Genomic DNA, 16024 nt, shown 5'->3' on the forward strand with positions numbered 1-16024 from the left:
AGGGAGCAAATATTACCTTATTGCTTCAGCTGTGAGTGTGTGTCCATGACCAGGGAGACCCTGTGTGTGTGGAAGATCTGGTACCCACTCAGTTCTCCAGAGCTCTTGTTTTGGGATATGTGCATATGGCTTGAACCTGGCTGGATGCCAGTACCCACCAAAGCCTCTCTGTTGCTTCTCTCTGCAGCTGGACAGGGGAGAGAAAATGTAACCAAGGGTTCCTGGGTTGAGATAAGGACTGGGAAAGATCACTCATCAAATGTCATCATTGGCAAAACAGGCTTGAATTTGGGATATTAATTGAATTTATTACTAACAAAATCAGAGCAGGATAATGAGAAGTAAAATCAATCTTTAAAACACCTTTGCCCCTCCCTTCCTTCCTTCCCAGACTCTACCTCCTCCTTCCCCAGTCGTGATGGGAGACAGGGAATAGGGATTTATGGTCAGTTCATCACAGGTTGTTTCTACCTGTTGCTCAGGAAGAGGAGTCTTTCCTCTGCTCCAGCATGGGGTCCCTCCCACAGGACACAGTCCTCCATTAACTTCTCCAATGTGCTCTATTAAGCATAAAGTCTCCTGAAGCTTTGCATTGGTCTTTTCTGGAAAGATGTGTGTGTTAGCACAGACTGAAGGGCAGCCAAAGATACCTTTGCAAAAAAGCTGACAGGGAGGTACAGCAAGAAACACTGGTGTGATGCCTTGCCATAGTACTTGCTGTAATCTCAAATAGTTATACAGCACCAGCATGCTCTTTATGAAGAGACTCTAGCGATGTTCTCATCCTTTCAAGAATGACTCAAGTCTTACAGTGGTGGCAAATGGTCTTCCAAGCTTATTACAAGTGCATGGCCCTTGTGACAAGGCATTAATCACAGTCAGTGGCAAAATACCTTCTTCACCAAGCATTGTGTGTTCTTTGATATCTTTGTAGACAGTGATCCAAACAAATCACTTGCTGAAGAACAAGCACTGCATTGTGTTCCTTCTGTATCTCAGACCATCTTTGTTCCTCATGCCTCACCTGGATCTGTCTTTTCACCCTTACAGGGGCAATTCCATTCATAAATTAACTGCTTTAACTTGCTTTTCTAACATGAGATCTTCACAGCACATTTAAGGCCTCATAGCAGTTCATCTGCCAGCCACAGCTTCTGTGAAGCTCACAATCGTCAATGCTTGAGAACACTCTCTCTGTGAGCCATACATGGCTGGACCAGTGCCCTGGCAGTGCCTACGCCCCTAGGTAAGCACATCTCAGCTCAGAGCAGAAGCTATTCCTATCTCTGTATTGCAAGAGTCTGCCTACTGTGATTGCAGCCTGCTCTCACTGTCTCTGTGACTCTTCACAGCCTGTCAGTTTTTCTATTGACACTTTTTCAGTTCATCACAACCTCTCTTTTCTGTAGGCTTGCATCCATAAGAGTAATATGCTCAAGCTGCCTCCAACCAGCAAATGGTACATTAACTCCTCTGAAACTGTGTGTGTGAGTCTGTGTCCATGTTCACTTCGTTAGCAGTTCCTTTTTTTTCCTTCTTTGGTTTACCTTCACATGTTCACACAACCAGCAATACGAACTGAAGAAGGAAAACCAGTCACACATAAAATATTTATGAAAAAAGAGGATAGTTACTTTCCCAGTTTGTCAGCTCTGTCTCAGATTCATCTCCTGGCTAATCTGTTGCAAATTCTACTTATGTTCTGCAGGAGACTTAGGCTTTATCCTTATACGTTGAGAATAATCCATCTATTCGTGTCGGAAGGCTTTATTTAATTCTTACTTTCTCCCAAAGGAAATACACCTTTTGTTTTAATTAGAAAATTGTTAGTTGCACATTTTATTTAAAACACTCTATTCTTTCTTGTCTCATCTTTGTGCTTATGCAGATTTGGACCTTGTTTACAGAACATAAAAGGATTTTTCATTCCATTCTCATTTGTTCGTGTTTCTTTTACCTTCTCGTAGATCATTTCCTGTAACTAGTATTTTTACATTAATGGAAGAATATACTAGGTGAAAAGGAAAGACAAAGATGGGGTTCTACCACTGTGTTCTTTTTGAAGGAGCAGCTGAAAGGAAAACTGGAAAAAATGCCTGCAGGCTCCAAATAGCATCCTTAAGCTACAGACACAGAGTAAACCAAATACAACAAAGCTATGGGTTTTTTGATGCATAGGCAACAGTGACTGTTCCTTTGACACCAGATGTGAAAAACAGGCACAAACATTGTGCTAGATCCCTGATTAATTGCTTCAAATTATTTTCTCAATGTCTAAGATGGTGAGTATATCTGAGTCCATTTAAAGGCCTTTATGTTACAGCTCAGAACAGGATTTTTCAAATAATGTTAGGCTCAATGAACTACAGACCTACACCACAAAGCTAGCATGAGAAGGCTATTCAGGTAAGGGAAAAGCAGAGTTGGGAGTAGAGCCATCTAATCATAACTGGACTAAAAGCCTGAGGAAACTGCATTTTCATTTCTAACCTGCATGGCACAATCGTGGAAGAGGCAAAAGCTGTTAGAAAGTGGGTACAAACTGTTTAATCCCCTCTGCTTTGGTCCATGTCTTTGCATAAGGGCTGACAATGGACTGCAGTGACTGACAACACATTGTCAGCTTCATTTTCTGGTGCTGTGCTGGAGCCTCCTGCTCAAACACAGCCTCTCTCCCACCTTGTCTGCAAACCAAAGGGTTCAGTAATGGTAATAAATTGGTGCTGTTACTGCATGGGCACAGCATCGTTTATGTATCATCATCATGGTTGACTTCAATGTGCAAAAACATATTGAAGCTTGTTTCTTGTTAGCTGTGAATAACAGATCTGTTGGGTACTTACCAACAAGCCCCAGCCTTTAAACTTTTTGGGATCGTCTGTTATTTCTCACACACTTGTATCCTGGATTTTGTAACAGTTTGGCACTAAAGAGGGGATCTCTGGTGTTTCAGCAGTAAACGAAATTGTTCTCTGTGAAAGAGAGAGCAGTCTGAAGGGTCTGGAAGAAATTCACTGGGCCACATCAAGTCTGACTTAGCCAACAGCTATGATAGCAGATTTAATGATCTTCCTTTTGTCCACCACAGAAAGATTCTGTTAAACAAAGATTTGTTTATTGGCAACACTTATGATGAGAATTATGAAACTAATATGAGCAAGAAGAATTTTTAAATTGTAGAAGGCACATGGAACGTGCTTTTTTTTTTTTTTTAGAAGGGCATTTAATTCCCCCTTTCCAGCTTACCTGTTGTACCTTCAGAATTTATTTCCTTTTTCTTCCTGAGAAATTACAAAAAGAAATATCGAAGTGGAAAATGTGGCTATTGCTTCTTCACGGCAGGCTTTACAGGTATAAGAGAAAAATAAAAACACATCAGGTGACTTTGCAGTTGTATTTCAACACTAATTAAACCAGCATTTTAATGCTCCAATCTTAATTTTAGTTTCCATTTTAAATTTCCATTGAAAGTTATTTACCTTTTGCAAGCCATTTGGATGAAACATTGAAGTAAGATTAAGTTATCTTTAAGTTACTAGAGACAACTTCAATTTTTGCATCTCTTATGCCCTCACAACAAATTTTGAATTTTCAGTCTTTACAGTCAAATTCAGGAAGAAAGAAATAACAGGAAAAGTGTCCAAAACGCTTGTTTTCCGATGGGGTCCCAATATGCCCAGTTTGTAACCCTGTGCACTCAGAAGTTCAGGTGGAAAACTTACTTTGGGATTTCTTGATGCTTTTCAAGGTTTAAGAACTAATCATTACAGTAGGCAACTCAGGCACTGGAAATGCAAGTCAGATCATAGAATGACATCTGGCATAACAAGTGCAGTGACACCAGAAAGCTCACCTGGGGAATTTAGGTCCTGTTTTTATTTTGAATAGGCTCTTCTGGAACTGGAGCAGAGTTTTCATTGGTCTTGTAACATTAGAAGAGCAAACACAGCCATGACAGTTTTAAAAGGCTGTGACTTCTTCCTCCTTCACAAAAAAGGTTGGCTGTAATAATACTGCACTGGACTGGACATTGGTCTGAGAGCAATGACCATCCCAAATCTGCCACACTACCTGGCTATAAGCTGTTCAGGACTAGGAAATGCTGATAGTATTTTTTTTTAGATTAACTTGACTGAAATAAAAATGACAAGAAGCCACCTGGATTCATTTAGGGAAGAGGACTCCACATAAAACTAGAATTGGAAAACAAATCTTAAACACTTAGAATTGCTTTTAAGTGTACATATGATTAAAGAGAGAAACTGGAAAAAGTTGGGTAAAGCTTATCTGGGGATGTTAATTCCACAGCTGTGTTCCTGCTCAGAGCTTGCAGTCATTTGAGTGGTACTTCAACCGTATCCGTGTTTCTTTCCTGGCAATAACATTTCACAGAAGTGGATCAAAGCACTCGCTTTTACTGCGGCAGCCTCAGCAGAAATGTCCCGGAGTGTGCAGCACAGACGGGGAGCATGTGATCCGACACTCGCTGCTGGTGAATTTGTGAATGGAGCCCCTGGACGAAAACACAGGCACTGCAGAGCTAACCTAGGCTAGGGCCGTTCTCGGTCGGGTCCCGCTGCTTTTCGGGGAGCTGCCTTTGCGAAGGGTGTTCCGGAGGATCTGCGGGAGGAGGGGGAGATGCTGCTGTGCACGTTCAGTGCAAAGCCCGTGGCTGTGATAGGCTGAAGGGACATGGGTACTCTGCCTATATATGCTGGCAACTGCATCCTCTCTGCTTTATAGCTGTCACTGAGGAGCAAAGAAAGGCAGCGAGAAGGGCAGGGAGAAGCAAAATCCTTATCAGCTCGCTGTAAGTAACATTCTTTGTCCTTAAAGTTTTATGGTTATTCAATTCAAGAGGGTGCATTTGGATAAATGCAACAATTGGTTATAGAGAGTGGGAGCTCAGCTAATAAACAGCCAGCTTGTGTTATTTTAGGGATGATAATAATAATAAAAAGAAGCATGTATTTTTAATCTAAGTTTACACAATGTAGTGTACACCTATTGTGTTGTGTTTGCTTATTTTTACATCTGATATATGTCAGCTGTAACTGTTCATACATTTATGTAGAATCCCGTGTATACAAAAGTTTGTATCCTGTCTTTCCAAGTATAGCAGAGCTTGTAATAACCAAGCAGAACTTGAGAAATTCTCTGCCAAATATTCTGAATAATAAAATTTCAAGATAAATTAAATGCATGACTTTTAGGGTGAAGTTTTCCTCAGAAATAACCCTTTCCCATCACTGTAGTAATACCTCAGCAGGGAGCATTATGAAGTTGCAGACTCTTTACCAGTGATAGAAAATGAATACAGCCAGCAACTTCTGGAAAATGTATTTCTTTAAATGAAATATAGGGATTGTAACATATACTCCTAATTCTTGACTTGTGCAAAGATAGAAGTACAGAGTAGATCCAGTTCCTTTTTACTCATGCTGAAAGTAAATTCATCTTTGGGCTTTTTTTCTGGCAATATCCTATTGCCAGCAGGGGAGGTTCAGCTTAACAGTGGCAACAGATGTAAAAACCTTCGTTTGGGATCAGTAGCAGGAAGTTCTCGTGGCTTCAGTGGTGTCAATGAAGCACCATGAGCCTTTAAATTACATTTTGTTCTGCAACAATCATTTGGCAGAATAGAAAATGCACTTGACTAATGCACTGGAAAGATACACATTTGTTGCTATTTTTGAGCAAGTACAGCTATAGTTTTAGGTGTTGTTAATGTGTCTATGCATTCTTCCTGTCTGCATTTATAAACAGGAGCTGATAAAAGATTTTGTTAGCTGTTGTTTATTTCAATTAGATGAACTGGAGAAGAGGCAGAGATAAAATTATAATGCATCAAATATACCTCTCATTTGTTCTGCTTTTTCTCTTTTCCCTCTTTTTTCTGCCTTTTCATCTTGTTTCTCTTTTTCTTTCTCATAGCAAATTTCCTGGTAGCATTTAGATATATTTTACATTCAAATTTAGTAAATATGAAAAAACCCACCCAGATTCTAAAATCATAGACAATACCTTTTTAACAGAAATAATGAATAAGCTGAATGTTATCAACATAATACTATACCTATAAATATCTTTAATAATTACTTGTGCATAAATTACTCATTTGCATGGTTCAGTTTCAGATAAAGTAGAAAATTGCTTGCAAATGAACACATGCAATCTAAAGATTAACAACAGTTTTCTGTAACTTCAGTAAAAAAAATGTGTCTGTATTCTAATTTCTGAGGTAGGAGGAGTAGTTTAAAAAAAGCAACAAAGGATATGTCAACTTTAGATTGTGTAGAGTACTTGTCCTCTGACAAATTGCAGCGAAATCAAAGACCAAGGAGTTTATTTATGAATTAGTAAAAAAAGATACACTGATATAATTTGAGGTTTGAGATTATTTTTCTTGGTTTTACCTGCAGTTTAGAGCAGAACTCAATCTTTTCCAGTAAAGTAGGTTTTCATCTGAAGTATGCAGTAGTGACAATAGCCATTGATTCATGCTGGGAACAAAAATGCTCGGGCAGAATGTATGCTTGGTAAAATTGTATTTTATCAGTCAGAGTGAGGCTGTCAGTGAATTTGCATACAGACTGCTGACAGTGTGGTAGAGGTTGAAAATTAGACAGGGCATCTCCTGAAAACCTGTGCTCTCCTCACTTGGGGCTCAGTTTGCAGATACTGAATACGCTGAAACTCATCCTGGGCGGTGTAGGATCTCTGAAACTGTGGAGACTTTCTCACTCTTTAGGTGCCTTCAAGAAGACAGACTACTATTAAATACTTTAGAGAGAGACTTAGTTTCTCTGAAATTTCCATTTAGTTTTGGAAACTTGGCTTGCATTATTTTGCAGTTTAAGTTCCTTTGAGTTAAGTGGATATTTTGAATGCAGGCAGACTGTAACACTCATCCCTTCAGAAAATACAAATTCACTCAAACAGTGTTTTAATTTTAAATCCTAAACCCTGAGTTGTCTGAAGTATTTTGTTTCTTAGAAAATCTCAATATTTTTAAAATATAATGGCATAGAGGGAAAGTCTCTCCCTATGCATGGTGTTGTTGCACTGTACCTGAGTTTTATGTGCATGCCGGAGGTAGAGATATTGGTATTACTGGAAGATAAGTGAAGTAATTTGCATTTTGATAGTACTCAGTAGTGAGCATTACAATTGTCTGCTGGAGATGGCTTCTATAGCAAGTAGTACTTTCAAGCAAATGGAGTGAGATCTATAGCAAACAGTTCAGGAAGAGAATAAAAATAAAAGTGTTAAATAAAAGGATTAAAGTGTAAGCGGGTCTTGTCACTCACAGAGGAACAGATATAAATCAGGAGGTGAAAAGGATGACCACTGTGCTCCTGCAAGGAGTGTGCCTTCACAGTTCCCCTGTGAGATACATATATTACTAGGTATAGGTATGGAATTTTCAGGGAAGAACTTTTAGGAAGGAAAATGCATGAATGGAAAAAAAGTAGATATTTAATTTCTTGATACTGTTTTTGGAGGAAAGAAGAATCAAATACTTTGCTTCAGGTTGAAGCAGCTTGACATACTTCACTGCATCAAACTGAATTGTAAGAGTATTAGAAGTTAAGTAAATACTAGTTCATATCATTTTATAACACTGCAACCATTGTGGTACATTTGGGATGAAAGGCTCAACCTTTGATTCTTAATGTTTAAGCTTCCTGGTTCAGTTACTTTGTCCATGCAAAACAGTGGGTTTCCCCTGTCATTTAGTTCTTTACCTGAATTTTGGTATTGCAGCGGTGATTTATGACAGAAGCAGTGCAGCCAAAACAATGCTAGGATGAGCCAGTGAACCTGCCATTATTGGGAAGAAGTAAAGTTAGCTAATAACAAACAAGATCTTAGTGATTATACAAAATGTATATCTTGTCAAATTGAGTTCCGCAGCAATAGAAAAGAGATAGATACACAGAATGTGTATCTGATATTTAGATATAATATTTATTTGCTTATCCTGATATCCAAGAACTTTGTCCAAACTTCTAATAGTAAAAATAACAATAGATTATATCAGCATACTGTGTAGCAACAAGATGATGTAAATGTTACTTGTACAACAAATTTCAGGTTAAAAAAAATTAAGTGGTGGTAAAATGATCACAAGCTACAAAACATACAATGTATGTTCTGGTAATGTGATAAAGCAAATTCTTTTTTTTTTTTTTTTTTTTCTGATAAAGTAATTTTTTTTCTGTGTGTTTGTGAGCTGTTGTGAGCTTACACACAATGTGATTTGATTTATGCCATTTGATTTGTATTTTAGGAAAAGACCACGTGATCCACAGAAGTTGTTTATGTTAAGTGGTCCCTTTTATTTGGTTACTACAAAGTGAAGCTAGAGAGAATATAGTGATGCTCTTACCTGTCTTTATGCTATACTTGGGGTTCAGTGGAACCACAGATGTAGAATGAGATACTCAGCTGAGCCGATCCATGTGTAAAGGTCTGTAGGAATAACTGTAGCGCAGTGGTGAGCAACAGCAGTGCTGGAAGCACCAATTCTCATGTTCTGAGTCATTTCACTCTCAGGCATCTCCCACTAATTTGTCAGTTGTGTCTTAAATTCTTTTTTTCACAGCTTTCTTCTCTGAAACCAGAGGAAAAAATAACAGTTCACCTCATGCAAGTTCTTTAGGGCATGCTATACCAATGAATCCATGAATGAAGTAGCATAAAAGAAATAATAGTAGCATGAGTTAAGGGTTAAGTCAGAGATACATTGAAAAATAAATGCAACAGTACAATATTTAGATTTCTTCTGACAAAAATATCTAAACCAAAGAACAGAGCCTTGGTGTGTAAGTAGATTGCTGCCACAGAAATGCATATTGATCTCTGTAGTTCATGCTGATTTCTTTAGAAGGTATATTAAAATTTTGAACAACAAACAAAGATGTGTTAAATGAAAATGCACATAAGATTTAGGGGTATGGAAGAAATTGAATCATCCTGATTTTGAAGCAGTGGGAACAAAACTACTTGCTTAAACACAACTTTTTAAAAGGGAGGTGACACACAAAGCCACACACTGCACATTCTAAGGACTGTAATGACCACTGGTGATGTATTTCCAGCAACTCAGTAGAGAGAAAAGTCCTAATATCCCATAATGAGAGGTATACACAGAGCCAAATAAACACTTACAAAATGATTAAAGAGAATACTAAAACTCTAGTAAAATTTCAACAAGAGCAGTCATCTCTGAAGATCTAGAAGTCTCTACTGTGCAGATCCCTGCTCTCCCAAGTATTTAGTGACCTACAGCAGCCCTCTGCCTTCTTAAATAGCAGCAGCAGCTGTGCCACACAAATCCAGATCCTTTGTTTGAAGCAGCAGAGACATCTTAAACAGTGCTTATTAATGATGTATTTATTTTTTGATGTTACAGTACTGATTCAAATGTAATGAGGCCCAGGAGGTTCTCTTTTCTCAAAATGATGTCTTCAGTTAGAAATCCTTATCACAAATACTTGATATCTGAAAAATTGTCTCCTAATTATCTCATATTCACATTGTGCTGAATATAATTGTTTCCTTACAAGTGAAGATCAACAGGTGTGTGAGCTAAGCACAGTAGTTCTTGAGACCAACAGTGAGTGTCCTTTCTTCACTTGCCAATCTTCTGACTGGATTCCAAGGAACTGTATCCCCCAGTCTGAGTGTATAAAGACTCTGGGACAATTTTAGGTACTCAGTGGATAAAAAGTTTCAGCCATATATTCAGTGAGTACTCAAAATGCACAGCTACACAGAGTTATAAAATTGGGTGGGCCAGGGTGGTGGGAGCAGGCACCGTAATACCATGAATTTATGTTTGCAGAGCACTTTGCAGGCAAACTCCAGCTCATCTCAGCTGAGCCATGTATCACCTTGTGTGATTGTGTATCACACAATCTGCCTATCTCAAAGAACACCTGCAGCTGCAGCCCCACATCTTGGAAATATGGACAGCCCCAGACAGAGCTTCCTCACATTCTCCTGCAAAACACAGTACAGATCAACTTGAAGTGAATTCTTTTTGAAACCTCACTAAGAAACAAAGTTTTGTAGATGACACAGCATATGCATTTGCAGTGAAAAAGTAAAGAGGCTACATCTTGAGGTAAGACAGGAGTCAAGAAGCAGATAACATGACAGGCCAGCACAGTAGATCACTGTGATAACTGTGATTATTACAGCTTGTTATTACAGATTATAACAGAGACATACAGCAGGCTATTTTCTTAACACTTCTTCTCTATAGGGCAGGAGGGAACTGATTATGTGTCACTTAATAGTGCTATATCCTTGTGTCAGTCAGCAGCTGTAGGAAATAAATCTGTAATTTTTGAATCTTCATCAGTGTGTTTCTGCTGTTCTGTGCTAAACTTATTGCCTCTCTGTATTAATCTGATCATATCATGACCACATGAGTCTTCCTATAAATGGTAAATTTTTCTTCCAGAAATGACTATTTTTTTCTCTCTTTTTTTAAGGTGTTTTTCTGAGAATAAGCCCTAAGCTGTGATAGCCATGGATGCTGCAGAATTCCGCAGGAGAGGGAAGGAGATGGTGGACTATGTTGCAGATTACCTGGAGAAGATAGAGAAACGACAGGTATTCCCAGATGTGGAGCCAGGATACCTACGGCCCCTCATCGCAGACTGTGCGCCCCAGGATCCTGAGAGCTTTGAGGATGTCTTTAAAGACATTGAGAAGATCATTATGCCAGGGGTAAGAAAAATGGAACTGTAGTGCAATGTTCAATACTGCATTTAGGTTTTCAAACACCTTAAAGAAAGTGTGGGTTTACCAACATAAGTACCCACACTGATTAACTTTTAGAGGGCAGGAGTCAGCTTTACATGTTGAATATGATATAACTAATGTTTTCCATTCTTCTGAGAAGGAATCAAATCATTCTTTTGCTTCATGCATGGTTTACTTTTTGAGATAATTCCCTTTCCTCCCTTGGACTGGTTAAAGCAAAACTTCATAACTTTCAGTTTCATGTGATACTTTTACTACTTTCATAGCACAGTAAATATTTTACAAAATAATATTTTTATTAGTCTGCTGTGCCCAAAGTGTTTCTTCAAGCTGATCTTTAAATGTTAAAATTCTCTTAGGAGACTTCTTTTTATTAGAGATTTAGCTAGAAAGGATTCTCCCCAATACTTGTTCTGTTGACTTACTCTCCTAAATGTCAACTGTTTCTCGTAGCTTTTAAGGCAGATGGCCACTGCCTAAATATTAGTCTTTGAATAGATGAGTGTTGGACAGACAATGCAGAACACAGCATCTGGCATTTGTTCAGACCTGAAATTTTCTTGTTTTTCCACTCATGGTACACCTCTTTTATTTTAAATATGTGCTTGCCTCCTAAGGCATTTAAGTAGCTTGAAGAGGACTGAATTATTCGTAAAAGTTAATGAGGAGTCTCTCCTTTGGATCTCTGCAAAAAACACTTCAGATTTCTTCTCTAGATGCAGCTAAGTGGTATGATTGTGATGGGAATGGACATCACAATCAAATGGCTTAGATCAGTGTACTATAATACCAATTCCTTTTCATTGACCAATGTTAATGTTTGATATTCAATATGATTTTATCTTGTTTTCCTTGGAGCCAGCCCTGGTGTACTTTGACAGGCAAAAGCTCCACTGAAGTCACTTGAAACCTCTGCACTCTTTTCAAAGGTTTGTGGATGAAGTCTTAAATCCAAGAGAATTAAATCAATGCAGATTAGATAAGAGAATTATGTCCAACACATGCAAATACTTTAATTGCTGCTCATAGATATAATTGCCTTTTCTTTTTCATTGGAGGAAAATAGTAATGTCTGTAGAGTGGAAAACACTTTGAACACTTGAGAACTTTCAATAAAATAATAATGGATTAAAAAACAAGAGATGAATCACTTGAGAATAGAAAGTGAGACACTGAATTCCAATTATGTCATCAACATGTCATGTTCTCTCTTAACTAAATTGACTTTTTCTTGATATTTATGTGCCCTGCAAACAAATTTACTTTTACAAAGTGATACATTCTGAAGTAAAATTGTTCTATCCTAAATTTTTCCATTGGTATGAAATGTTAGTGAGACTAAGAGCACAATATAAATCCTAGTTCTTACAGTAATTCTGATTTCACCCACATTGCTTATACTGAGTTCTGAAGACTCATGTCTGAACCTGTGCAGAACCACAAGGTCATGTATAGTAGAGACCGGCTGGTATCTCAAGATCATTTAGTCCATTGCCTCTGCTCAAAGCTGAGTTAGAACAGGTTGTTCAGGACTATGTCCAGCTGAATATGTCCAAGGACAAACTCTGCTGTCTTGTTCCAAAGTTGGATCACCCTCATGGTAAAATAGCTTTTTCTTCTGTTTAGGTGGAATTTTCTCTATTTCAGTTTGTCCACCTTTCTTGTTGTCTTGTCACTGGATACTTCGGGGAAGAGTCTGGCTTCATCTTCTTTACACTTTCCCGTGAGGTGTTTATACACATTAACAGGGTACCCCCTGAGCTTCCTGCAGGCTGAACAGCTTTTCAGATGCTTGTCACATGACAGATGCAGCAATTAATCATCTCTATGGTATTTTGCTGGAATCACTTCAATATGGCCATGTCTTTGTTCCTTGTACAGGAAAACCCAGAACTGGATGTGGCATTCCAGGTGTGGCCTTACCAGTGCTGTGTAGAAGGGAAAGATCAACTCTTTGACCTTCTGCCAGCAGTTTTGTTACCGTGGCCCAGAATGCTCTTGGGTCACAGTGTTTGTTGCCAGGGCACATTTCTGGCTCATGTTCAGCTTGGCCACCAGGATCCCCAGGTCCATTTCTTCCAAGCAGCTTGCTAGCCAGTCAGTCATTTCTCTGTACTGGGGCAGGGGGTTATTCCTTACCTGGTACAGGCTTTTGCATTTCTTTGGAAAACTTCATGGGATTCCTGTTGGCCCATTTCTGCAGGCAGTTAAGGTCCCTTTGAATTGCTATGACCATACAGTGTATCAAACACTCCCTTCCCCTTGCTGAGGATGCTATCCTATGGGACTCTATCCCATCATCCAGGTATTTAATGAAGATCTTAAACAGTACTGGCCTTTCCCCTTCATTCTCCATCTGACCTAGCCTTGAACACTTCCAGGGATGGAGAACTCACAACCTTCCTGGGAAGTTGTTCCAGTGCCTCACCACACTCACAGTGAAGATTTTTGTTTCAGGTATATAATCTAAACCTACTCTCATTTTAACATCATTCCTGTGTGTTCTATCATTACATGCCCTTGCAGAAAGTCTCTCTCCCTCTTTCTTGTACATTCCCTTTAGATACTGGAAGGCCAGTTAGATCACTCCAAAGCCTTTTCTTTTTCAGGCTGTACAATCCCAATTCTCTCAGCCTTTCCTCACAGGTGAGGTGCTCTGTTCCTCTCATTACCTTGATATTCTTCCTCTTTCCAATAGGCCAGTGTCCTCCCTTGTACTGGGGGTTCTAGAGCTGAACACAGTAGTCCAGGTGGGGTCTCACCAGAGTGAAGCAGAGGGGCAGAATCCCCTCCTTTCCCCTGCTGCCCTTGCTTTGGATGCAGCCCAGGGCACTGCCTTCAGCAGATCTTTCCTGTTGGTAAATGTGCAGTCCTGCACCATGTCCCACATTGTCATCAGTTCTTCCACAATTTCCCATGTTAGGTAATTAGCAATGCCTTCCAGAACCCTCCTGGACTGATTATGTCCTGCTGTTTTGTCTTTCTAGCAGATGTGAAGACTATGACCTGTGAACATGAGGTTTCTTCCACCTGTCTGAATGCTGCACTCATGTGCTTCTTCTGATCAGGTGGTCTGTAGCAGACACACACCCCCATATGTTGCCTATTTTGATACCTTCACCAGTCCTGACTTGCAAGTTCTTGACTGGCTCATTGTCCATTTTTAGGCAGAGGCCAGTGCAGTCCTGCTGTTCTCTTGCATAAAGGGCAACTCCTCTGCCTCACCTTCCTGGTCTGACCTTGCTAAAGAGCCTGTCCTCATCTGCTGCATCACTTCAGATGTGAGCAATCCCACAGCATCTCTGTGATCCCAGTGAAATCACAGTCCTGTACCTGCACACAGCATTCTGTTTCCTCTTGTTTGTTCTCTGTGTGTTGTGCCACGGCTTATAGGTGCTTCGGAGAGGCACCTATTTGTCTTGATTTCCCAGAAAAGGTGGGAGAGCTCCTCTGTCCTGCCCCTGCCCTAATGATGCCCTCTCAGCACTTCCTAATTTATGTGGATACTCTGCAGAATGGTCTGCATTAGCCTTAGCTTCTTTTTGAGTTCTCTCATGACCACATAACCCTTCACCCTTTGCTTGCCAGCTTGGTCCATCTCATTCCCTGATCGTTCCTTGTTTAAGGTTCTCCTTACATCTAGTGTACTATAGCACTTTCCCAGTGTTTAACCAGGGAATATCTTATATCCATTTTATAAATGAAGAACTTCAGAAAGGGCTTTTTCAGAAAGAATGAGTAATATGACATATCATAAACCCTTGCTTTGCCTGTAAGCTATTGGTGGCCCATAAGTGATTCTTGTTTCATTCATGCTGACATCTTTACTATTAGTTGTGTTCAGATATTTTCTAATGATTAAAAGTGTGAAAATGGTGTTCCTTCAGAAGAGCAGGGGTGAATGAATTGTGTGAAGCAGTAATAATGCAGCATCTATTGCTGTCTTCACTCTGTAGGAGAAGAGCGTTCATGAGTAGTGAAACTTATTTATGGTAAGGTAGACCTTCAAAGGGCAGTCCACCAAATGATAATGACAATAATGGTGCTAGGTTTCTGATTCTAACACAGAGGGAATAACTGCAGAACTCTGATCTCCACATCAGGCAGACAACATGGAAAGGCTCTGCATGTAACAGGATCCGTCAGAGTTGCCTTTCTCTCTCAGATTTGTTTTGCTGTCCTTTTTTAGAACCAAAAATGATCGAGTAACTGTAACTGAAATAGCAGTACTCAATATGTTAATTTTCCTCACATTGGATCCATTAATCCATGAACTTTCAGCTGAAGTACCTCTCCTTAGTTCGTGCTAGACTATTGCTTAGACTAAGCAAGCCAGAGAAAGACATCCTTAGAAGAAATCTTGGAAATATCATGTCTCTGAGAAGCACTAGAGTGGTAATTAGAGTGAACCCAAGATATTTGTATATCATTATTTATCAGCAGAGGGCTAAAAAAAACAGGCATCAATTATGTCAGGCTCTTTGCAATATCTTACTGAGTGTATCTGTTCCAACATGGTGGAAAAAGAGAATTTTACAGCTGCTTCAAGGGACAGGGGGAGGCAGGAGGAAGAAGCGCAGCTGCTCTTGCCCCAGGGCTTTTAGCTTTTTTTGCTTTGTGTAAGTGGTGCAACTGGAATTTGCTGTGTTTCATCAAGCAAATGGCTCCCAGCAAGCAGTCAGTTTAACTTGATTAACCCAAGATGAATGTCACAAGTCTTACAGATCACAGAGGATTAGAGCTGGGGAGATGAACAGTGGCAGCTCTGGCTCATTATGGACATCAGTGAAAGTCTGTGCATGTGGATCCTATCGGGGACCACTGTTTCTTGAATATTTTATTGTTTTCCTGTGAAGGACTACATCCCATCCAGGTTTTGGTTTTTTTTTCCTGATTTGTGAAGGAAGGCATTTGCCACAAGCGCTCTAAAACTTTGTTACAGCAAAGAAAGATATCCTGACCAAATATGAGATACAGCTGGAAAGGTTCACAGTGGCTTGTCTTTGAATAACTGATTTGACATGTTTCAATTGAGTGACCAGTAAAAATGGAATCATGAACATAGTAGGTATAGGGCTAGTTTAGACAGTGGAAAATTGTAATGGATAGGTGATATTTTCATATGAAAGATGGGAACATTTGAAATTGTTACGCTGCAGCAGGGAAAGTGATACCTGATTCACTCTGTCAAGAGTTAAGACAGTTTCCCCTTAGCATGGACAACATCCCTTAAAGAAGAGCTGGT

At 39.4% G+C, this 16024-nt stretch overlaps 1 protein-coding gene across 2 annotated transcripts in view; it reads left to right on the plus strand.

The window, feature by feature from the left end:
* The window catches only part of DDC (dopa decarboxylase), a 72175-nt gene that overhangs the window by 11350 nt on the left and 44801 nt on the right, over positions 1–16024 (plus strand). The window contains exons 2-3 of one of the 2 annotated variants that reach the window (XM_056484728.1): positions 4393–4810; positions 10506–10743. In XM_056484728.1, the coding sequence (XP_056340703.1) occupies positions 10543–10743 (201 nt within the window). In that variant the 5' untranslated portion in view covers positions 4393–4810; positions 10506–10542. The remainder of the gene's footprint in view (positions 1–4392; positions 4811–10505; positions 10744–16024) is intronic. The other variant, XM_056484727.1, reaches the window with a different exon arrangement.

Source organism: Oenanthe melanoleuca, chromosome 2, assembly GCF_029582105.1.
Source record: "Oenanthe melanoleuca isolate GR-GAL-2019-014 chromosome 2, OMel1.0, whole genome shotgun sequence".
NCBI lineage: Eukaryota > Metazoa > Chordata > Aves > Passeriformes > Muscicapidae > Oenanthe > Oenanthe melanoleuca.